Below are 26024 nucleotides of genomic sequence, written 5' to 3' on the forward strand. Positions count from 1 at the left end.
AACACAGCTAGTTAAGGTTCATATTTAATTATAGATGTTCATCCTCAAATTTTTTCATACACAGGTGATTGTATTTGAAATACTTGATATACGCACTGAAAACAATTGTTGTCTACTATTTTTTTGACTCAAGATTACTCAAGAAATACTTATACAAATGTTTCATATAGAGGACTTTTTTTTTTTTGTCTCATACTTTACTGTTTTCTTTTTGGGGTGTAAATGCAGAGCTTAAAGTCTTAGTGAGTTTGTCTTTAAAGGCAACTGCCTTTTAGTTTCACAGTGAGGAGTTTTAATTGTTATAAAGATAAATACCCAAAGAGTAAAATAAAAGCAAGAGAACTTTAAAAACACTTGAGATGGAAAACGTTACTAATTAGAATTGAAATAACTACTGATTATTGTCTTCAGTAGTAATTACAGTTTGTGCTTTAAACCTCTTGTCATATGAGGAAAGAAGAAAAGGGGATATTAAAATTTATGTAGCTTCATCTCATCAGAATGCTAGCTTTCCCTCAGTCCCAATTCCTGGATTCATGATACCCACTTCAATTTTTCTCAGTATATCTCATTGGAATTGAGCACTCTTGCATGTCATTAAGTTGAGTGATGGATTTCGGAAACTGTCTTTGCCTTGTATACTCTGTCAATAATGAAGTTGGTTTAAAAATTTCAAGTGTTATCTAGAGTGAACTCTCATATGGATATACTTTGCAGATGTATAGATAAGCAGAGAATGTGATTTAGTTTGAATTACTCAATAAAAAAAGTGTGTTCTGAGAAGTAGTATTGGATTCTAAATTTCCCAAGAAAGACCAAGAGCATTATTTCACTAGAACCTGATAGAACTTTTCCTCAGTTTTTATTTTATTTTTAAACATAAGATCGCCTGGTGTTACCTAATCATCCAGGCAATAATGCTGTTATGCAACAGGGTATTTTCCCCAATGTGGATGTACCAGTAGTGGTTTTGAATATTTGGCTTTTTCCAAAGCTAGAGTTTAATAAAATCAAGTTCTCAAGGTAAAGGTAACAATTATTTCTAAAGGTTGAAATATTTTTTTACCTGGTTAGGTGAAGTTTTTTCTCCATTGTATATGAAGTGAACATCTGTCATAACTGTATGTAATGCAAACGTTATTCTGGACATACAGCCTATTTGTGATTTCAATAACAGCTTGTGATAGAATTACTGGCTCAAGCCACTTGGCTGTTTCATAAGTATATGTAACTTTAAGCTTAGTGTTTGCATATAAAAATACATGCATTTTTACACATTGCTCCAGAATTATTTTTCTTCTTCTAATGGGTAAATAATAATGACTCTGTGGTGGTTCTAGTAACTACAGAACAGCTGCGGCATCATTCTGTATATAACACTTGTTTTATGCTGCTTTTACTCAGACAGTTTCGTGTTAGGTCTTAATATTTCTTGTTTGTGCTTTGTGGCACTGTTCTACTTCATCTAAATACGTTCTTCTTTTCTGTTATTTTTTGTCTTTAGCAAACGAGCATTCAAAAGCTTCCCTGAACTGAAGGATGCAATTTGGGATCAATATTCAGTGTGGACAAACAGATTTGGAGTATTGCTCTTTCTATATTCTGTGATACTGACAAAGGTTTGTAGGTTGTTTGATTTTTTTTGTGTGTGTCTTTGTTAACAGGAAGTTTGATCATGTAACCCTTTTCCTGTAAAAAGGTGAACACTAAAGTCAATTGGCAAACTAATTCAAATCTAGATAAATGGATAGAATGCTGTCTTCACTCATGTTGCAGTACATTTGCAGCATGAAAACTTGAAAAACTCAATCCCTTCTGTGTCTTTTTTTCTTCTCATCTGGGATAATTATAGATTTTTGGAAACATCCTTCCTTGTATATCTCTGCCATCAGCTATCAAGAAAAATGTGTTTAGGTTTCAATTCACTACGTAAGAACGTCAGCCTCTCTAATAGTCTGTTTCACTACTGCATTCTGTTGCTTTCCATTTCTGTTTATATTTTCTGTCATGAGAAACAAGTGTGTTCAGGTCTCGGCTCATAGAAGAGGGCCAGCCTCCTAATGTTTTACTGTTGCATTCTGCAGTAAATGTCTATTCATTCCTCAGGAGAACAAAAATATTTATTATTTTTGCAGGGTATTGAAAACATAAAAAACGAAATTGAAGATGCAACTGAGCCCTTAATAGACCCTGTTTACGGTCATGGAAGGTAGGCTAGAAAATGTGATTGCTACCATTTCAAATAAATGAGCATGCTAGCTTTTTATGTTTCTGTAATTGAGCATTCTTCTAGGAAAATATTGACATTATGAGAAGGATTCAATTATAACTTGGTAATAGGTAAAAGCAACACTTGCCATAGCATATCTTTTTCACTGCTTATTTGGGGCTCCATTTTTACATTAGTGTTGTTAGAGATCGTGTTAGCATCACTGAACTACGAATACACCCTAATTAAAATAATATAGTTAGAGAATGATAAAATAATATTTTTATTTGGCTATTTGAAGTATTTTAAGCTCTTTTAACTGCTTTTTCAGATATAAATTATGTCACTCTTAACAGGCTGTTTCTTTCTGTTGCATAGCCAAAGTTTGATTAATCTCCTGTTGACGGGACATGCTGTTTCTAACGTGTGGGATGGAGACAGAGAATGTTCAGGAATGAGTAAGTCAATTCTATTTTGTACTTGTTCGTATTTTCTCATAGTATGAGATACAGACCCTACAGAAATTCAGAAACACTGACAATCACCTCTGTATACTACTGCCATCAAACCTTCCGACTTGTAGTTGTTTGATGAGAAGAATCTAAGGCAAGTGACCAATAACCAAACCAGAAAAATATATGTCCAGCCAAGTTAAACTTAATGTTTGCTTATTATTTTCTGGTTATTTTGACACCTGCAAACCCTTCAACATAGGAAATTCATAGCACTGGTAGAAAGGAAGCTTAAGACTACAGCCAAAGAGGAAAAAAAAAATACAGGAGAAGTGATTGAAGGAGGAGAGAAAAGATGACAAAAAAAACATTGATAAAGGAAATATGATGATAAATCAAAAATTGTCTTGCTTAAGAAGTCTTAAAGAGTGCAGTATGGTCATTTTCCCCCCTTTTTTGATAGACTACACAAATCACTTTGTAATAGGTACTGATTAACTTAAGAGTACTTAAGATAGCAAATGAAGCTAGTTTTGACTATAATTATTCCAAGGGTTTGGAGAAAATTGAGGGCTCCTAGCAGCAGTTAAGTCTAATTACTGACCTGATGAATAACAAGACATACATTATCATATTCTTAAAATGTGCAGAAGGTTATTTTCTGCTTCTCCGTTCTCCAAAGTGGGAGACAGTTGCTTCTACGGAAGCTTTGGTTCTGGACTTCTGACTTAGGTCAGAACTGATTGAGAACCTAAATTCATAGTATTACTGTGTGAAAAGAGTTCAGTATTCTCAGAAAATAAAAGATTTCTAACTTGCAGTACTAAAGAAGGCACTAAAGGTCTCCCAGAAAGATAATCTGAAAAACAAAGGAGGGAAAGAACTACAAGAAAAAAAGGGTCAGGCATGTTCAAGTTCGCAAATCCTAATGCAATTCATTATATGGTTCTAAAGTAGCTAGACAAACTGAGTCTCAGAACCATTAATGATTACCATGTGTATCAAAGACAGAAGGTGTCAAAACATTAGAAAAGAGAAAACAGGGTACTTAACAAAAATGACAAGAAATGCTAAAGGAAAAACCCTGGAGAAAGGACAATTTAAACTTCCAAAGGGTGTTGAAATAAATTAGTAATCAATATGCATGCAAGAGAAGGATGAAAACCAAAAAACAGCCACCATAAGCTCATCAATAATAGACTGCAGAAATCCAGTCTGAATGGCTTGGTAAGAAATCTAGTAAATAAAAGTGAGGGTAGTTAGATACAATATTTAAATGACATTCTGATAAGACTGATGCAGAAGTACAGCCTCTATGGAGTCATAATTAAGTGGAAGCCTAGAAAGTCTCAAAGGAGTTTCCACTACTTGTACATAGTCAAACCAGAACATTTTAATTCAGATCTCGCATGAATCTATCTTAAATTTCAGTTCAAGTCAGTATTTTCAGCAATGACTTACATGATGGAAAATCCTTGTGTAAAAATTAAAAAAAAATACAGGAAGACGAATGTGAAACAGACTTTGTAGAAGCAGAGGAGAGGATGTGAATACCTTCAGAATTTGAAGTATTCATGCTTTCAGACCATCCTCTTTGTAAAAATAAATTAACAACAACAAAAATCAAAAGTGCAGTACAATTGAATTGAAAGGAAAAGTACAAAATGAACATCAGTAAAAAAAAAAAAAGTCAGTGAGTACTCATATAAGGTATGGTAGAATCACAAAATAATTCATTGTTGAAAGTGATCTCTAGAAGTCATCTCATCCAACTCCCTGCTCAGTGTAGTTCCAATTAGATCACAGCTGTGGCCACTCAAGCTTTGAGTATCTCCAGGGATGCAGATTCCACAACCTACCTGGGTAACCTGTTCCATCATTTTACCACTTTCTTGGAAAAAAATATTTTCCCAGTACTGGGATGGAGTTTCCACATTTCAGCTCCTGGTCACAGCCTCTTGTTCTTCCACTGTATTCCTTTAATAGCCTGCCTCTGACTCCTCTACATCCTCCCATCAGATAGTCATAGGCAGCAGTAAGATTCCCCTGTCACATTATCCTTTTCTTGGGATGAAACGAGCACATCTCCCAGCCTCTCCTTGTACGTAATGTGTTCCAGCCTCCTAATCATCTCAGTGCCCCTCCACTGGACTCGCTCCACTTTGTCAGTGTCTCTCCTGTTCTGGGGAGCCCAAAACTCCAGTGGTGGTCTCAATAAGTGCCAGAGAGAGGGAACCATCACTTCTCTCCATGTGCTGGCTGTTCTCCTTCTAATGCAGCCCAAGATGCAGCTGGCCTTTGCTGTAGTGACAGGCTGACCCACGTGCAGCTCGTTGTTCACACAGACCTCAGGTCCTTTTCTACAAAGCTGCTTCCTAGCTGGTCAGTGCCAGCCAATTCTGCTGCATGGGCTTCTTCCATTGTGGATGCATGACTTTGTATCTGCCTATGGTTCATATCATAAGTTTCCTGACAGTTCACTTATCTATCCTGGTGTGTCTACTCTGAATAATGTCCCTGCCTCCAGTGTATTGGCCTATCTTCCTGACTTCCTGAGACTGTTTCCTTTTCCATGATCCAGGTCATTAGGTACTTTATAATCTCAGCCTATAGCTGACAATCCTGTAGTCACCGATTAACATCAAAGGTTTTGTGCAGTGATGTTTTATTTCCACTAGAGGTCTGCTAAAAATCAAAGTACAGTAAACAAGGAGACTATCCAAGCAGGAATACAGCACATTTCATATTTGTAGGGACTGCAGCGAAGTAACAGTGAGAACATTCAGCCTCAGCGTAGAAACAGGAAAATGAATAGGTGATAATATTATCATAAGCCAATACGCTTATGAAATTTTCAAAATTACACCTGTCCTGTGTTTTTATTCAGAGGTTGCATAAAGATACTTTAACTCTTGTTCAGTTATTTAAATATGTAACTTTTAAATTTTTAAATAATTTAAAACTATTTAAAAGTTGCTGTCAGTAATCTTTTTAGTGAAAAAGACCATACTGAATTACAAACTTCAGGAATTACCAAGTAGTTTACAAGTGACACTCGGACAAGTGACAACTTATATGGTAATGCAAATTTTCCAAGTCAGGCAGAAGTTAACAGGCATTTTTTTTAACTGGTACAACTACCAGTGAAATGTCAGTCTTCTGACTTCCTAGCTTTCTTCTTGTTTCCTATGTACATATTCCCATTTAAACTAATCTTATTCTAATCTCAGTTGCTGTTCATTTGTCTGTTCTCTTTTCATCAAGTAATTTCTGACAAATCAAATTTTGCATCAGGCATTTTAAGGAGAAGTTCCCAAAAATTCATGAAAAGTGAGGACTTCCAGAGAGAAAGAAAATTAATGCCTCCCGTGGGATAGATTGCATGCTGAACTCGAGTTGCATATTGCTTTACTAGTCAGCACACATACTAGTAGCATAACAACTACCTTGTGTGTGTGGCCTTGCTAGGCTGGTAGTGAGGAAATCAATAAGGAAATTGAGAGTCAGGGATTGCAGCGGAGCAGGGGACAAAATATGAAGGGGGACTGGGTATAGTTGAAGCTATTGTTTGAAGGGGATCTACTGGTAGAAATCTTTGAGAAATATGCTTTTATTTTTACATTCTGTTTTGGGGGATTAGTATTTTAGCCAGAGCTACCCTGCTTATTTTCAGTTCAGTGTTTTAAAACCAAAATTTCATTGATCTTAGTTAGAGTAAACTTCCTGTCTTTCTTACATTTCATGTAAGAAGTGTTTCAAAAATGAAATGCTGGAGTTGCTTTTTCTAATGCCAAGAATTTGTGATGTTTCAGATAGTCACTAGGTGGTAGTATTCTTATACTGTTGGTAATGATATCATTAAATTCTAAAATCATCATTAGTTTGTGCCTGAACTCTTAAAGGCTCTGATTTTCTCCCTTTTTAGAAATCTGCTTACACTTGCAAAGCTACTTTTTGTTAATGGAACAAAATACTTAATCGGATTATTTTCTGAATCAGAGAATGGTTGAGGTCGGAAGGCATCTCTGCAAATCATACACAACCCCTCTGCTCAAGCAGGGATGCCTAGAGCAGGGTGTCTAGGACCATGTCCAGGTGGCTTTTGAATATATCCAAGAAGGAAGACTCTTCCACCTCTCTGGGCAGTCTGTTCATTATAACTTGAATCATTGTTTTCTGACTAGTAAATATTAATTCTGTATTTTTGTTCTTTGCATCAGTTCTTAAATCTGAAGCCTTTATTTATCAGACTTCTACATTAATTTTGTTAGTGTTTTTTTCCAAAATGTGATACAGTAAGATTATGTCCTTAATGTAGTGTTACTTACATCTGTCATGCATCTCTTTTTTGCACATATAAATGTATTATTTCCAAGCAGTAGCTATTCCCTAGTTTGAAGGATCCTTGAGTACGTTTTGGATTGAGATCTCGCTTGCCCTTGACTCAAATGAAGGATGAGTTGTCTAAGCATATTGCAATTTATAGCAGCTGTGAAGTTGGTGAGGTAAGGGGGTTCTGCAAAGAAATGTCTGTGTACCCCCATGTGTTTTAATTCCAAACAAATTTGAAGATAATCCTTGAAAGCATATTTTCAGATCAAAGAATCCTAGGTTGCAACAAGGTCCTTTTACACATAGAGCTGCCAACTCTAAGGAATGAGTTGCACCTGCAGGCCACAAAGGTAGTGAATGAACTAACATTGTAAGTTTGGTTTTGTTCTTCTTAATGGTGGAGGAAAAGTTGAACCACGTCTATAATAACTGTTCTACACAGTTTCAAAATTCAGTGATTAAAACTCAAAGTTGGTGAAGGAAGTGCTCCATGCACTGTTGAGATGATGTATATATAAACCCAGAGCTCCTTCAGTTCCATATGGTTATGACTAGTTTCTATGCTTGAAATTTTGAAGCACTTTCTTACTCTCTAATATAGAGATCCTCAAAAAGGCTGAGTGCTCTTTCAGTCAGTAGTATGTAAATAGTCTAGATGTTGCTGACAGGTGTGTGCACTTGAGAGCTGAATGATTCATTAAATGGAAGCTGGTATAGAAAATCAAATTGAGGGAACACTTTATTTCCTACTAACAGAACTGCTATTTACAAAATTCTCATGTTTTATTGTTCAGAATGTGAAATGTTTAACATAAATAAAGCTGTGGAACTCTTAAAATTAAAATAATACACACACACATAGATGTTTTCTTTCCCATTCAGGAAAGCTCTTTTTAACTTTTTCTGAGAATAATCTTGATGTAAGATACAAGTACTTCTAATAAACGCAGCAACTTTTGAAAAGAGGTATCAACAGCAAACTTCATTTAAAAACATCTGTTTGACTAGTAGCTCCTTATAGAGAGAGAAATTATTAAACCTTTCCAGGCTTTTTTACTATACCGTAATGATTTATCTTTGCTGAAACTGCCTTACTCTTTAAAACTGTTATTCCTTGACCAATTTTGAAAGCAAGAAAAATCAACTTAAAAGAGGCCGTAAGGATTTTGCTCGAATAAATTTGGGTTTTGTTTTGAACAGAACTTCTTGGTATACACAAACAAGCAACAATAGGCTTTTTGACATTGATGGAATCTCTGAGGTACTGTAAGGTAAGCTATTTTATGTATAACTTAAAATTTTTCTTTCATTGTGGTGTTCTGGGCTTCTTTGACTTAATAAAAGCTTCACTGTGAACAATGGGAGATATTACAGAACTTTCAAAGTATTTTCAACTTCAAATTAAAACTGAGAATAATACTATATTAAAAAAGAATTGTTAAACGCATTTTGTTGAGTAAATGTATGATGCTATTTAAATTAGAACTTTATTGCACCGAATTAAGATAGCAAGTTAGAAGCTCATGTTATTACCAAAATAATGCTTAATGCAAGTAATATAGATGGTTATGAAATTCTTGTCTTCTCACAATATTTAGTCCCAAGGAGGCTTGCTAATCATCAACGCTGCAGTTCTGTTTTTCTTCTTATGCCGTTGCTGTCTTGCACTTAAAATGCCATAAGTATAAATTGTAAAACTGTTAAGTTAAATGCATTCTTAATGTAATATATTGAAGACCTAGAAATTACTTTGTGTACTTATCTGTGCGCATTTGCAAGTTGATGAAGTGCAACTTAATCTATGTTGTTTCTTCATGTCATGACACAGACTTCCTTTATTTAAGGATTTTATTTGAGAAATTGTTCCAGAAAATCATACTTCTTAAACAGCATTGATGATCTTAATTTGAAAAAGCTTTTTGATCTCTCTCTGCTTCTTTTTCAAGCTATATTGAATTCTTTTAACTTAGCTCATGGTTAAAGAGGATTGTGGAGTTCTCAAAATGTTATGTATTGACAGACTCCACCCTTTCATTTGTTAATAGTCAGTTCCGAATTGGTACATCCAAAACTACGTCATAAGTCAGGTGGACTTCTACCACATTTAGCATCTGATTCTAGTATTGTTAGGCATAGCAGTAGTTAAGCCTGTGCGTTTTGAAGCACGTCTCCAAGGCTGAAATACTAGATATCGATAACCACTTTCTCAATGATGTTGTCTTTCAGTTAATTACTGTAAGTTACATTGTTTTACAAGTCAGATAGGAACCAGAGATCTAAACTGTAATCCAAGTATTTTACACAGTCTTGATATTTTGTTGGACATTTTATAGTAGTTTTCAGAGCATTTGGGTCTCCACTAACTGATTCGTCCTTTGATTGATTGCTGACTAGATGAATTTCCTGGGTTTGCTCTGTGGTTCTGATTTTATTGCAACTTTTTAGGTTGGCTCCTATTTGAAGTCTCCAAAATTCCCCATCTGGATACTCGGCAGCGAGACACATCTCACAGTCTTTTTTGCCAAGGTATGTTAGATGTGATTTTTGCTATGTAACCTCAGGCAGATAAACACCACATAAATCCAAAGTTCAGATTTTGCCACGGCATGAATTTCATGTGGCTTTAATATAAAGTGTAGTCACCAAAACTTTTAATTAAGCTTACCTTTGAAGACAAACTTGTTGAAGTGGTTTAAGGATACCTGTTAAATTTTAGTGAAATCTTTTGATTCTGGTATAATTTATTGAGGGTATGGGGGGAAAGGGGTGCTTTAAAAAAACATAATCGTGATACATACTGTCTTGAATTTTTATTGTGCAAGAGAGGGATAAAAAAAAAAAAATAGTTACATGTAGGTGCCTATTAGTAGTTTAATCTTTCTGTGACAGTACTTTCACAGATTTTAATCTATAACCATAGATATCTTTGTCCTAGGTTAAAAATAGTTACAGGACACTTGCAATAATTCCTTTTATTTATTCTAACAGGTATGTATGATAATCACAAGTCCTCAGTTTAAAGCGTTAGACCAAAGTTTCCGAACAGTTTCTATTTGTTTAGTAGAAAATATTTTTTTCTCATACACTTATAATTTCTACAAAACGCTTTCTGATTAAAAACACTTACTGAAACTTTATCATTTGTTAGTCTTTATTACAAATTAACTTTCCTATACTTAGTATCTTACAAATGAATGACTATTTTTAGGTATTAATCTTGAAAGTAAGTAGTAGATCCTATGACAAAACAAAGACCATAATTTCTTCAGTTGTTGAGTTTGCCATAAATAAAAATAAAGAAGAAACAAAGTAGCAGGTTTATATAATAAAAGTGAACAAAAGAAACCCACAATAATTGGAAGTGTATATGCAACATTTCTTTAACCTTACTTTAAAAAACAAAAACAAAAAAAAAAAAAAAAAAAAAAAAACACACAATTAGCTCATATTCTGCATTGAATTTTTTGCAAACACTATTCCAGAACTACTTTGAATTCCTGTTGCTCTAAACAGGAATTGCTTTTTCTTTCCCACAATATAGGGAAAAAAAAATCCGTATTCTACTTTGCTTGTTTTCTGCCTACTATCTCCCCAAACAATTTTTTCAAGTAAATTTTTTGGATTTCAGTTTTGAAATTTTTTCACTTTTTTTTTTTTTTTTTGGAATTATCCTATGTCAGTACCTTATTCTGTAGATAGTGTTATGAGTCATAATAGGGGTAAGTAAAATAAATAGACACAATCATCCTGTTAATCCAAGTCAGATATATCTGTCCAGAATGTTACTGTATCTCCAAATGTTTTCTGTTTACAGGTATTACTTCTAGGTAGAAATCTATTTCTATGCTCTTTCTTTTACTACATATAGGTCTGTTTGCTGGGTTTAAAGTAACTAGGCATCAATGTCTAGTGCTTCCAGTATAGCTTGGCTCTTCTTTCCTTGCTGTGACAAACTTCATCTTGTGATTAGTATCTCAGGAATCAAAGAGCAGGAAAAGAAAGCAATGGGGACTTGGCAAAGAATTTCCTAGATTTTCTTATGAAAAGAGGTACGAGCTGAAGGTTTGTAAAAGTTCCAAGAGTACTTTGTATGTCTGTCTTCACCCTAAAGTCAGGGTTGGTGGGCGTTTCAGGTGGAGCAGAAATGTCAGCTATGCAGAAGTACTGAATCATGTTGCAATTATCAGTTGAAGCTGCTTGCTGAAAACTGGGGGAAGAAACCTGAATACGTTGCCAAATGGTTAGCCAGTAAGTTGTTAAAGTAGTGTGTGTAGTTCTCTGGATGATGCTTGATACTGAGGATATAACTTCCAGCTCAATGTTGAGTTTGATTAGAGAGAAATCTTCAGAACTGAAAGAGGAAAATGGAGAGGGAAGACAAAAGCAATTTAGATTAGGTTTGGATAGAAACAAATATGGCTCTAATTCTCTGAAGCTGCATATAATTATCAGGAGCCAAACCCTTATGCTTAGATAGAACATCTAAGCAATTGTTAAGCAGAGGAGTAGTCAATGTTGAAGTAGCGTAATTAGCCCAAGAAGCCTAGGAAAAGGCTCTTCCTAGAATATTGTCCCTATGGGCAGATTCTTCACTGTTCCCTCAGGGACCTTTATGGAGCATGAAGGTTCAACAGACAACAAGTTTTACTTAAATGCTGCATTCCACCCTACTCAAAATTGGCAGCTGTTGTTTAATACTCTGTTGCTTCATTCAGATTTTTCATTTCATTCGAAGTACAGCAATAAACATTGGTGTCTTCACTGTGGAATGAAATCATCCACCATGGTTTTCTATCTTAGAAAATTTTACATTAAATACTGAGAATGTTATAGACAACCGCTGCTGTCTGCCAGAATATATTTGCATCACTAAATGTGAACCATTTTGCTGTAGCTGTGACTTTCAGAGAAACGTTTAGTCTTAGTTTCTAAAATAAATCTACCAGCCTGAAACTTACCTTCTCCATTTTCAGTGGATTTTAATGGATGAGCAAAGTGCAGCACAGCGTTTTTGTGCTGAAAATGATACTTTAAGATATAAGTGAAAATAAAAATGAACTAGTTCATAACTAGGCTTAAATTCTCTTGTCATTGCCTGAAATAGCCTTAAAGTGTGACAGCTGAGTCAATTCCAAGTTTTAGCAAAAGTCTACCAGTAGGTCAGTAGTTTCCACCATTATTAATGGAAGTTGAATCATGGAGATTTTATCTACATGGCTTTCATCACCACATCAGGATTGCCAAAACTCATTTGGGACATAGGGATATTTTACTCAGCCTCATTTTGCTAAACGGAATTGGAGGTACGAAGAAATGACATAAGTAATTTCTTAATGAAATGAACCTTCACCTCACATTTTCCATATTTTAGTTTCATGGTTTTTTAGTTTAGTTTTTTTTTAGTTTCATGTTTTAGAGGAAAAATGCTACAGATTGATCTGTAGATGAGTATGTCGTAAAGTTGGCAAGGACATATGAACACATGCATTACCTGAATAGTTCTTCAAAACTCTCTGATATATATGTCTATCAAAGTAGATCTGAAAAAACTTGGGTGAAAAAAGCTGGGACGGGGGCAAGTGTTAGCAGGGAACTGTAATTAGTACCAGAATATCTTCTCTTCTTTAAATTATGACTGTGTACATATAAGGTTAGAAAGTTGCTTGATGCTTTGATGCTCAGCAATCTGAATTTAATCTTGATGGGGGGAGGACTGGTGGCTATGCCTCCTAGTTATCTATCATAGTTGCTGCATTTGTCACAAGGTGGATTTTCCCTGAAAAACTGACTATGGAGGTTCTTTGCAGGCAGCTAAATCCAATCAGCCATCATTTCTGCCTCTCCCTGCCTTCCCTTCCTCTCACTGAGTAAGAAAACTCTCAAATGGCCTCAGGCCAACAAAAATAAACAAGGAAAGCTTCATCTGACATTCTAAGTGTCCCTGTCAGACAGTGATCATGCAAATAGCCAGTATTGTAAATGTTCTCTAAAAAGCAACTTTTTTTTTAAAGTGTGGAGAGAAGAAATTGAAAAGTGGGGTGGTTCTGACAACGTAGAGATAAGGATGTGATGGGTAAGGATAAAATGCTGTATGGTCAGGTTTTGGTTGTTATTATCCTCATAAGGAAGTTACGACAAGCTGAGACTGTTCAGAACCTGTAGGAATGTCAGGGTGTCATCAGGCACCATGGAAAAAAATCAGCTAGTTTGTGTGGTTTTTATATAAAATATGAAAAGAAAAAGTTTCAGTTAAAGTAATAGGAAGAACAACAGATTAATAGCTGCTTTCTAAATAGTGTCTGCTGACATGCTAACTTGCGTGTTCTGGAAGTTTGAATTCAGAGCCTTTAAAAGTGAAAAGACAACATGGAATGAGTCCCCAGGGGCTTTGGGTTAGTATATGCTTATTTCATTGTCTGTTCTTGGAGCACACAGACCTCAGCAGAATCGGCTGTTCACTTCCATTTTTAGTTACAGCATTGTAGCATTTCTAGACTTCAAGGATCACATAAGCAGAGGAAACTCCTGGCTGAGACATCTGAACAAGCTACACATAACGCTTTTCAAGGAAAATGTGCCTGTTTTGCTGGGTTGGGACTGTTCTTATGGTTTTGAATTACAGTTTTATATTTTTCTAATTTTGATTGCTGTAACATGTTTACATATTCTCAGGGCCTTTCTGCAGTATCCTCAATAATATTATCTCAGAAGAAAAGTCACTTGCTTCTCTTCCTAAACAAGCTTTTAAACTAAATTTCAGCAGAGAGACACCTGAGCAAACACTGGCATTGCTATAGGAAATCCTGAATTTGGGTCAGTGGTGTTTGCCTGCACTGCCCTAAGGAGGAATGTTACTGGATATGACATCTAACTTAAGAACATCAACAGAGAGTAAGAATGGCCATGAAAGAAAACAAGATACTTGTGTAAAAATTCAACCATTACTAGTGTACACTAACAATGATGGTCTATACAAAAGTAAACTATGTGTATCCAAATAAATTACACTTCTACATTAATAGAGGAGTTCTTCTGGGTAGGGAAGATAGTGAAAAATATCTACTCCCTTTGTTTTGGATTGTGCTCCCATGGCTGGTGAACACAGGTAATGAGATTTTGAAGTATTTCTTCACTAGAGGAGAAATCAGAATCAGATTTTGAAGTATTCCACCTCAGGAAATGGTTATGGAGCATGTGGTTGCAGAGTCTTAAGTTTCCAAGAGTAAGTGGAACTGGTTCTGGTTGGGACTGTCTGGCAGGAGGATGTAGATGTGTAAGTCAATGGCGGTAACTTCTGGGCTCGAGCGGGGGGTTGGTTTTCTGTGCTGCTGATGAAGAGCAGGGAGACAGATGCTGCTCTGTTCTTCACAAATGCTCTGACCTGATTAAATCAGCAGTGAAACTTCAGATGTATTTCCATCAGCTGTTGAGAGCTCTTTCTTCAAGAAAAGACCCCTCTTTGAAGTGAATGTTAGGGCAGAGTGTTCCCTGTGGTATCTGTGAGCCTGCAGAGAATTTAATTTATTCCGCTGGTTACTTTGAGCTTCACTATGTTAAGTGCTGTTGTTAAACAAATGAATTTAAATTGTTCTGAATAACGCAGTAGTTCACAGGGGTTGCTTTGTCCAAATAGTTTTGTAGCCAAAAGGCCAGTTCTCTTCTCAATACTGGTTTCATCGCTGGAAAGGGGTACCTCAAAATACAATGCTTCTGTAAGGTATCTACCCTATTCTGGCTTTGCAGGATCACAGAGCATGACTGTGAAACCTTATTCCCTTCTTTGTAGGTCTGCCTCAATTTTACTTTCTGATTAAATTGTTCCTGCAGATGCATGTTTGTGTCTCAGAGCAGGCACTTCTGGGCCGTTTTTTTGTTTGTCTGGGAGGCTTTCTGTGGCAAAACCTGTACTTTTTTTTCATTTGTGTGTGTAATTTTCAAGCATTTACCCAAGAAAATTTGAAGTTAATTTTTTCGTTTTAATCAGTGGAATGACATATTCAGGTAGGGCCTTTTATTGCTGCCACATCGTATGCAGAGGAACTCTGGAAAGGCATTGGAGGCACTGCTTCTAACTTCTCTCCATGCTATACTGAACCATGTTATATCAGTTACAGCTTTTGTCCTTGTTCCCGTACAAGGATGCCTAGATTTGTACACAACATTTTTTGAGGATCTTAACCTCAAGGCAGTTTTGATGCTGCTCTTGTCAAAAGTGCTGTGCATCTCCTAATATGACTAGCAGTTACTGTTTAGATCACAGAGGCAGTAACTCACTCAGAAGATTTTTACGTTATTTGTTCTCAGAGTTGAGACACTGAAAAATTGTAACAGAGGTCATTAAACTGAGAGGACGTAAGGCTCACAATATTCACCAAACCAGCTATTTGGGGATTTACCAACAAAAAGAATGTTTTCACTGTGTTTATCCTGATTCTCTGACTAATTTCAGACACTTATCTTTATTTATAAGTTCCCTAAAGTTTCAGATATTTTTAACATTCATCCCATGATGTATAGCTTTCGCTGTGATCATTTAAGGACATTGTTCATGGTTGGCTGATACAGACCATGAAATGTAATTGTATATACCCCTAAGCAAATAAGCAAATTACTTCCTTTTGGGAAAAGATTTCTCATCCATCTGTTTTCTTTCAGAGGGGGAATGTGAGTTTCTATACATGATGTAGATGAGAACAGGACTGCTTAGATGATATCACTTTTCATGTGTTTATGTTGTTCCAATTTTTGTGTCACTGAATTATTCCTCCTGAAATATTACATGTTGGTACTGCTTTGTGCTGAAGTAGGGGAGGGAATGACTTTGTACTGTCTCCTCGGATGCTGTTTCAGAGCCTAGATGAAAACTTGTGAAATGGGGCAGAAAATAGTTCTAGTAGTTCCAGCAGGAACCTTTGATCCACTAAAATCTAAGTCTAAAAATTCAAAGTAAAATGCTAATACTTGTTGCATGAGGTGCCCTTTGAAAACAAGAAGAGATGAAATAAGAAAGGAAACCAATGCAGTGTAAGGAGCCTTTTGTAGATCTAAAAATGCAAAAAAAAATCCTTCCCTTGAACTGTTAAGTTCTCAGTTTAGCAGATTGTCAGTGCACTTCCAAATTGGAAAAATTACAAAGAAAATACACTTAAGTAATAACCATGAATATCACACTAAAAATGCCATTTCTTAACCATTTCAAGTTTACTTCTAAATACAGTTAGGAAGAAAAGTGGTTCTAGTATTCTACAATTCATCTGTTTATTCACTTTTCCTAGTTCTCTTCAAAACATACATTCTGTTTACTTTCAGTTTTCTGAGTTTGTATTTCAGTTGCTTAAAAAATAAACTTGTCTGACTTTAAAGATTAGCAGTAGGCTATGGGAGGGCGTAGTCATCTCTGAAAATTATTTTGACTAACTTAAATGATACGTTGTTTCTAAAAGGTATATTTTTTTATTGGAACACTATAATGAATGTATAAGCTACTGTTGTGAAAAATGTACAACACATAGTAAAAATTGTGGTTCATTTACTGCCCATTTGTAGACAGTCCTGAGAAATATTTTTTTTTCCTTTTCCTCATATTAGAATTAAATGAATGACTTTGTCATGACTATGTAAACTGAAACTGGGGAGTGGAAGGTAATGAATTGGGTCTTACCCCCATAAACGTACTTCCTAGCATCCAGAAGGCTTTGTAGTGTCCTGTTTAAGGAAAGAGGGTATGAGCAACCTAGTTTGTATGTCAGTCTTATCAAACGAAAGGCTGTTTTTTGAAGAAACACATTACAGGTTTTTTTGTTAGTATATGCAGAGTGTCTTGCAAGTAGTAAATGCGTCAAAGACGTTGTTAAATACAGTTTTATAAAGTATAAGTCACTGTATCAAGTAAATTCTGAACGTCAATGCATAATAGAAACAAAGGCTGAGAACATCACTGTATCATTCTGTATCCCTTTTAGGTATGAAACCAATGTTGGTTCCAGCTATATTTGATACAATAGAGAAGACATGGGGCCTGAGTCTTCACATGACGGGTAGATATTCTGTTTTTCAAATTTGGAGGAATAGGAATCCCAGCTTATTATTAAAAAATGATGAATAAAGTGATACAATTTTTAATAGTATTACAGTTCTTAAATATCAATCACATTGATATTTACAGAAATATGTATAAAAAGTTATTCCTAATTCCAGTTCAAGTGAAAAACAAAATGCTGATGGCTTTTTCTCCATCATCTGCTTTTTCCATTAGTCAGGTACCTTGGCCTCTCCAGCTATAACTTCTACTCAATTCTGGCATTATCACGTTAGTGATACCACTTTAATTATCACTGTAGTTCCTTTTTCAGCTATATTAAATAGCAAAGCATTGTTCATGCTATTGCTCAGTAGTACAATAGGATATAGCCATCCAGCAAGTCCTGATCTGAAGTTTTATATCCACACCTCTTTTAATATAATGTTCTCTCATATATTGTATTACTGGTTTTGTTGGTTTTTTGTTGTTGGTTTGTTTTTGTTTTTTTTCTGCTGGTCACGAAGCACATCTACCTCACTCAGTGCATTAGCATTTACCAGCTGTGGTCTTAATTCTGCATTTGGCAAGTGGTATGTTTGCAGCTGTTCCAGTCTGCAGGTAATGTTTAGAAACTAGGCATTTATACTTAACGTCTTTACATAATTCTTTTGCAGACCCTTTCTTTCTGATAGTTGTCACTGAATATTATATGAAACAGCTTAGAATCCTTCCTGTATCTGACAGCTGCTGAGTTGTTGTGCGTACTTCTATGTTTAGCTCACAATAGATCTTGGCCTGAAAAACACAACTACTTCAAAAGTCCTCTTCTCATTTGGAAATTTAAGGTTTGGCTTTTTAATTTTTGAAATGATTTTATACTTCAGCATCCTGCATATATTTATTTTTTTCAAATTCCCCCTGAATAATATTACTATTTTTATTTGAACTCTGTTAATAATGGAGCAGGTATCATTACACCCTAACCAATTTGTAGTTTATCCAGTATTTGTGAGTAGATGGAGGGGAGAGGCATAAACTTATTCCCTTAAAGGCTTTTTAAAGTCTTAGCCCAAAAGCTGTGACTTAATAAATTCAGCATGCTTTCATATCTATGATTCTATATCTTTCTGGTTTACAAATCATTGAGTAATATGTAAGAAAATAGTAACTTTCTTAATAGCTAAGCTGACAGCAAGTGAGGAATGGAAAGAAGGGATTTAGTTTGATGCTGTAGAATACTCCTTTCCAGAAAGTATATGAACTCAGTGCAGTGGTCTGTTGCAGTGTTCATGCCAGGTTTTGGCATGACATTGTATGTTAGAAAGATAAAACAGAGGTAAAAGGTACTGTTTTAGTCATTCGATGCTGTCTCAGACATGGAAGGGGAAGAAGCTGGGTTTAATTTCCATGCCTTTTCAACAAGTGTATACATGATTGTCAAAGTTTCTAAACTAACGCAGGTCAGTAAATAAGGCACTTTATGTCAACAAGTGGCATAATCAGAGTCGGTGATTCTCTTAATGGAATCATTCCAGAAAGGGAATCATAAGAGATTTTATTTAGCAGTTTCAACACAGAATGATTTTTTTCCCAGGAGTCCTAAAATCTAACCTACTGCCTTCCAAAATATGGAATTTAATACCCATAGTAATGTAGTGTTGCAAAGATTAGGATAAAGACAGGATACGTCAAGCGTAACAACTAACTTCTCTCCATTTTCTAAATATTCTTATACAAGGTAATATATAGAAATAATAAACTCTGAAAATGCCAAGCCTGTCCCATCCATTTGTTGTTCCACAGACTTCCTTTTTATTATTTTCTAGTTACAGCTTACTAACTGAAGGAATTGTTTAGCAGATAATGATGTTAGGAATATTATTTTACCATTTTTAGTGAAACATGGAAATGAAAATTTGGTGCTCACTACATTACCAAATAGTGGCAGAATTAGTGTAAGAACTGGTGGTATGGCTGTTGTGCCATCCACGGTTAGCAAAAATCAGTGAGTGTGAATGGCTGTTAATCTATAAGTACATGTTCTAGATTGATTCTTCATATTCTTTCTTCCCCATAGAATTTTTCTTCTTTATCATGAAGTCATAGATGTATCATATAGCTTATGAAATAGGGAGTTCTAAGTATAGTTATTGAAAGGTTGTGAAGTGGTTTTGGGCTAAACAACAAGGAAATAAATTTGTGTCCATTTTCTCCTTCCCCCAAAAAAGTCTGAAGACAGATGTTTGGTTCTTTCTGCGCAAGATGTCCTGTATCCTTGGGAAGATTTGGGAAGATGACGTTTTCTTTTTAATTCTCATCTCTGCTCTGCCTGCTTTATTCCCATGTTCCCAGACTACACTAGGCTAGATGCAGGGAACTGAAAACACTAAACAAGATGCCAACATGACAACATATGCGTCAATAGTAAAAAATATTCTTTAAAATAGTAGCAGTTGTAGTCTTGTTCTGAAATTTCAGGCCAAACTTCATGTTTCATGAAACTCCCTGGCTGCCTAATAAACATGTAGCATGACAGACTGAACTGGCGTACAAAATCCGCATGTTTCCAGGAGACCTTAAGTAATTTTATAACTGGCAGGAACCTGATTGAAATCAACTTGGATTTTAGGTATTGCCTGATTCACAGAACCTTAATGCATGTGACAGCTGTTGAATCCCTGGGAACATCAGAGTGAACCCATATACAGCATCTAATTTCATCCTTCACAAGTACAATCACAAATACCCTCGAAGTCCATTTCTAAACACTTTCTGAGAAGTATTCAGAAATGAGATTTACATTCCCTGGTCATCTCCTTTCATACTGATAACAACCTCCTCTACTTTCAGGTTAGAAATATGTGAATGAATAAATTAAAAGTCTAAATGAGGAAGGAAGGAAAAAATATGAAGAAAGATGTGGGGCAAACCAGTTATGGTGGAAGAAGCTTTTAACTTTTTCTAGCTGAGTTGAAGCAGTTATTTAACATACTACTTTAATTTTCTATCTTTATTTCTCCCATATGTAGCATCATAGCATCAGAAGTCGTATTTTTATAACTGAGTAACATGTTTGTTTCTAAATTTTCAAGTAACCTCCTTTCAGTTTTTAAATGCTTTTTTTCCCCCATTGTTGATTCCTTTTATATGAGAAGGGTATGAAACATTGATATTTTCTCATTTGAGTTTGAATTATACCCGTTTGGGTCTACTGCTTCATAGTTTAGGGAATCTTTGTATGTCTGTATATATTTATATAGACTTTCTGAAAAGAGCAGTTTTATGTTAGAGAGAGGTGCCAAAGTTGCCAGTCTAAGACATGAAATAAGTTAAAGATACTTTGCTACAGGAATATTGAGACAGTATGAATGTATTCAGAAATAAAGTTCTGTGATTGCCTATGCATAATTAAGAAAACTGATGTAATTGGTGTTAAATGAAATGGGCTTTATTGTGTAACACAGCTTTAAGGAGGAAAATAACACAAGTTTTGTATTAAAGAAATAAACATACTGCCTTTCATGTGAGGTAATTGTTGTACTCTGCTATTACAGATTTAGCTACCTGAAATGCCAAATTGCAATATGAACATAAAAGGCAATACTGTTTTTAAAAAGAAAATAACAGTGAAGAAATAACAGTCCCTGCGTATGTAGCATTTTCTGTATGTGTACATGGAGATTCCCTAAAATACTGCTTAGCAGCACAAAATACCAGTGGTCACTTGACATTCTTAATACACGGTTTCCTTAAGTACTTCTAAAGCTCATACTGTTCACATGTAAAGCCATAAGATCTTACTTTCAATAATTTGCCAAGTTAATAATCGTCCTTTAGAAAAATTTTTGTCATACTTGAGTCACAAAATAATCCATGTCACAATCTCACCCACTTTAAAAAACATTTCATGGTTCTGGGTTGAAGCAAAGCAGGGCATTTTCATCTTCCCAAGCTTGAATTACATAGTTTAAATGGTGAACTGAACACCTGAAACAGGTTTCTAACATGAAGTTAGGCTCTCAGTACTTCCAAGTATTTAGGAAGAACTGAGTTTCTGAGGTATACATGTATCTTTGAACTGTGCCATTACATGGTCCTGTCATACCTCTTCACTTCCCACCTACTTAGTGCAATTTTCACATGGAGTTAGTATATTACTGCTCACCAGGGGTTGTATTACAAGTGCTTCATGTCTACAGCCTGAAATGATACTATATACAGAAATACTATTTCATATAGATTTTTTTTAAAAGTTGACAGCTAGCATGATAATAAAAACTACAATTCATTTTGAGTAAACTTTGTTGTGAAGTTTTTGCATGTTGTCAACCATGAAACTTGACCACTTCCACTTTGGTTCCTCTTAGGAATAAAGATTAATTTTTGATGTTGTTGAGGACAGAATATGATACTGTTAAATAACAAAAAGTATGGAAAAGCTGCCCTTTTTGATTAAACTTGGGAAGGTGGGGGTAATATTTAATTTAGTAAGTAAATAAGAATTCCAGGAAACTAAAACTTATCCATTCCTGTTCTGTAATTCCAGTAACACACTTTTGCTCTCAAAACAAAGACTTTGTTCTGTGATAGTGAAAAAAGTTGGCAATTGAAATAAATAAAAGTGAACACTACATAACCAATCTTCATTGTTTTATGGTAATCTATTACAATACATGCTTCAAAACAAGGAACATGAATTTCCTGCCCCCTTTCCACCTCCTACCCTCCCTTTTTTTTTTAATGTGGCAGCAGTTCACTTGTAGCCTTCTTGGGATGTTGTTGAACATGTTGAGGAACTGAAGCTTCTCATTCTTACTTTGGAGCACTGCCTAATTTGAAATGTATTCTGGTAATCTGTGAAAGACCTATGCATCCAAATGGTAATACAGAGTACATTAGTAGGATCGCATGAAATTTCTTTTCTTTTTCAAAAGATAATCTGAGAGAAGTTTAAAGACAATTAAAATCAGATTTCTTTCTGAACCATCTCCACAGTGAGATTGAGTGAGATTCTTTCTCTATACCATGCATCAGGTGCCTTTATAGTCTCACAGTATTAGAATAGGTCTGACTTTCTTTCTACTTCCCATACTGTTAAAATCTACTATTTTTTTGTGTTTCCAAGGGCATGCTGGGTTGAACAGACAGATACTGGATTTTATCCAGTTTAACTTGTCTCTGGAGTCCTACCCAGAATAAAAACAGGACAGGACCCTAGTGTTTTTTGATGTGGTTGGGATAGTTTTGTTATTGGGATCTCAGTTCGGAGTCCCAACCATTGCATGTGGACCAAAATCAGCAATTAAACTACCAGATGCATTCACACTCTGTTTTCGCAACACTGGCATGTGGATAGCTGTCTTTGCATAAGAACTTTCAAGCTTAGTACCTAAGTTCAAATAACAGTTGTCATTTGTCAGGGAATTGTATTTTTATATTTGAATCAGTTATGGAAACCTTCAACTTGAAGCCATTGGATTAAAATTAAGAGGGAACAGTGACCGCTCTGGAAAGGTAATTTATACAATACAATAAGATTGTTACACATCTCTAAGTACACGTTCAGTGTCTCATTAAGACCAGCTGAAATTGTAAGATGAGAACAGTAAATCTAGAACTTGTTAGAATTATAAACTGGATTGGAAAGACCTGTTAGACATTTTAGGATTAAGCAAGCTCCCTGCTCAGAGCAGGTCTTGCCCAGAGCAGGTTGCTCAGGGCCTTGCCCAGTTGTGTTTTGAATATCTCTACGGCCTTCCTGGGCAGCCTGTTCCGATGTTAAGCTTCCTTCATCACGAGGAAAAAAAAATCTGAATTATAATATCTAATCTAAATCTCCTGTGTTGTGACTTGTACCCATTGGCTCTTGCCCTCTCTATGCATCACAGCAAAGTCTGGCCCTGTCTTCCCTATTGTCCTAGTAGGTAATTGAAGATAGCAATGATTGCTAACCTTTTCTAAGGCTTGAGAAATCCAGTTCCCTCAGCCCCTTCTCCTATATTACATTCTTTACCTGCGCCAGTAGTTTTGGTTGCCCTTCCTTGGACAGCTCCAGTACGTCAACATCGTGTGGTCAGGAACCCAACCCTGTCCCTTATATCTCAGGTGAAATCTCAGAGGTATCGAGGAAGAATCACTTTCCTCCAGTGACTTACAACCTTCCCGCTAATGCAGCCGTCATTGACGAAGGATGTGCTGCTGACTGATAGACAATTTGTTGTCCAAAAGAACTCCCAAGATACCATGGCCTAACTTTCTGGAAAATGTATTGCATTTTATCTTTGATGGAAAGAAAGTAGTATGCAATGAACGTTTTGTCAGATTTTGCTATAGGGTGAATGGGCTTCCAAGCCAAGGCACGCTGTGGAAGAGCAAACCAGACAAAGCCCGTCTTTCAGCAGGTGTGTCTCCTAGACCATTTCTTAAATGTTTTTTTTCTTCTTTCCCTTTCCTTCTCTCTCTTGCACCTCTCTTTCTACGTCTCCACACACCCAGACACGTTATGGTAACCCACCACTTAATCTCCTGCACGAGTGCATGTGAGGAGAGCCAGGCGTGGATTCACAAGTCAGAAGTCTGAGCTTATGCCTGCAGTAGTTGGCAGTTGTCCACCTTCTGCCAAACGCAGTCATTAACAGCAGTGTCTGCCTTCTGTCCTGCTGGGAGCACAAACTTGTGCAATTCCTCGCTGCCTGGCCTCCAGTTTCAACAACCAGTCTTGAGACTCCAGCCCTTCTGTCAAATAAAATTGAAGTTGAGCAATGCATCCAGAAGTCAACCAGAGATACGGGAATTGTTTTCAGATCCCATCAGCCTTGTTTTCTTAGGAAACTATTTTGGAAAAGTTGCTGTCTTGAAAGCCAATGATTACAGCATTGAAAAAGACACTGTTTTGTCTGTAATACAAGATTCCAAAATACAAGATACAAAATAATCCTGGTTCTTGCAGATCTGATTAAATAGTTAATAAATTACCAGCGTTTCTGTATTGTTTTCAAGCAATTTTTCAAGAAAAGAATTAGTGCTGTAGTATGTAATTCTTCCATGTATCACTCAACTGTGGCATGTGTGGAACTGTGAAGTGGGCCATATGCAAACATTTCATTTTCAGGGGCAGCAGGTCTTTCAGCAAGGGGTCTTTGTAAAAATTCATAGCCAGGATGTCAGTGTGGCTTATTCATTATGTTCTGGTTTTGATTTGTAAAATGAAAACTTCTGGAATGTTTTCATTAAAACTTAAGAAGAGTATTTTTTGCCTCTGAGGGTAAACACGGGATCTTAAAATAACTGGTACCGCTGATGAGAACAACTTTTCAAAGTAATATAACATGCCTTGTTTGTGAATCATAGGAGCCAACAAGCAAAATGTGATTTTTGGGACATGTTGTACTTAATATTGCAAATAATTATTATAATTAACTGTTGATGGAATTCCCTTATATGGAACTTCTAATGCATGGGATACATCAAAATACAATTCGTAAGGCTGGGGGCGTGTTTTGGCACAGCTGATGGAGTATCAGCTTGGGCAGCTGAAATATGTTTTCATTAAGTGTTTGTCACGTTTTCAATTTTGCTGCTCGAGGGAGGTACGGGTTTGTTTTGGGGGGAGCGAGAGGGGCGTTGGCTAGATAAAAACGTATGGACCATGGATAGTGGATATACATGTATTTTCTAAGTTAAAGGATGCATTAGATTTGTATATACATGGATAAAATCTTAAAATTTTAATTGTTTATTATTTTTTTTTTAATAAAAACAATTAAAAATTTTTTTTAAAGTCTCAGAGGTTAGAACAGTTTGGGGTTCCACACTCCCTATGGATATATTTTATTTACTTTTTCCTTTTTTAAAGAATAAATTTTAATCTTTTATAGGGTTTTACAAACATAAGATTTTTTTCTAATCTTTTTGCTTCCTAAGTCTCTTACCTGCTTAAAAAAAAGTTTAAACATAGGCAACTATGAAGATACACTGTTAAAGTATTGATTTTCTGTAAGTGCTGTAGTTGTCATTCATTCACACAATCACTAATATTTTGCATTGCTGTTTTTGTTCCAAATCAGTCGTGTTTAGACCCTTAAAATTGCATTTTGATGCTACTGGATCAATATAACAATTTAGCTTTTATTTTTCCAGTCCGTTAAGCAAGTACTGTAGAAGTTGCTCTCACCAGGAGAGACTAAAAGCATGAACGGACTTCTTCTGAACTAGTGTCTTCTGTAGGCTTTCTGCCTTGGAGATGGATGATGGAGATGGAGTACTCAGAAGGTGATGGAGAAGTTGCGTATAGCTCAGGGAGATGTACAGTCCTAGTTTCTCTGCAGGCCAACCTACTTCTGGTATAAATGAAGATGGGTTCAGAAGTCCAGTCACAGTGAGATGTGGTACTTGTGCTGCAAGAGGGCCAGGAATTGGCTTGGTCCTGGTAAGGGCTTTTCACGTCTTAAGAACTAGGAGGCTTCCAGCAGACGTGATTCATTGGGTTAATCTGCATTAGGGACTTAGCATGTTTCAGAGCTTTCTTTGAGGGGAAAATTCCCATTGCATTGATCCTTTAAATCCTGCTGCATGCAACCAAGTGTCCAACAGATGTGCGGAAAGCTTTCTCTAGCTGTGGAGCCCGTGCTGAAGTTGCGCACTGGGATGCTGCTTTTCAGAGAGGGGTGGACACGAGCAGCTGGCTTTGCTTCTGCACAGTGTGCATCTGGGGCTGGCATTTGGCCCAAACTTTATTACCACTTAAGTTGCAATATGGATGTATCTAAATAGATCACAGCAGATTGAACCCCAATCCTTCTATATAGGCACCACACTGCTCCATAATGTAGATTTTTGCATGGTGTAAGCAGCCATAGAGCAGCCCTTAGGAGAGAAAGTATAACAGGCTGGTGTTCTAGTAGTGATGGGCTGGCAGCTCAGATATCTCCTTCTAACTTTTAAATACAATCCTTCTTAAGACCAAATATTGGCTGTCCCATGTGCAGAAATTAGGGGAACTCTAACCCAT

The 26024-nt window shown here is 36.0% G+C and overlaps 1 protein-coding gene across 2 annotated transcripts in view; it reads left to right on the top strand.

Annotated features, from left to right (window-relative positions):
- Positions 1-26024, top strand: part of MINDY3 (MINDY lysine 48 deubiquitinase 3) — a 49612-nt gene that overhangs the window by 14210 nt on the left and 9378 nt on the right. For both annotated transcript variants that reach the window (XM_084283087.1, XM_084283088.1), the window contains 5 exons: positions 1505-1619; positions 2136-2209; positions 2588-2667; positions 8194-8264; positions 9439-9519. In XM_084283087.1, the coding sequence (XP_084139213.1) occupies positions 1505-1619; positions 2136-2209; positions 2588-2667; positions 8194-8264; positions 9439-9519 (421 nt within the window). The remainder of the gene's footprint in view (positions 1-1504; positions 1620-2135; positions 2210-2587; positions 2668-8193; positions 8265-9438; positions 9520-26024) is intronic.

This window comes from Netta rufina, assembly GCF_964035555.1.
Source record: "Netta rufina genome assembly, chromosome: 2".
In the NCBI taxonomy this organism is placed as follows: Eukaryota; Metazoa; Chordata; class Aves; order Anseriformes; family Anatidae; genus Netta; species Netta rufina.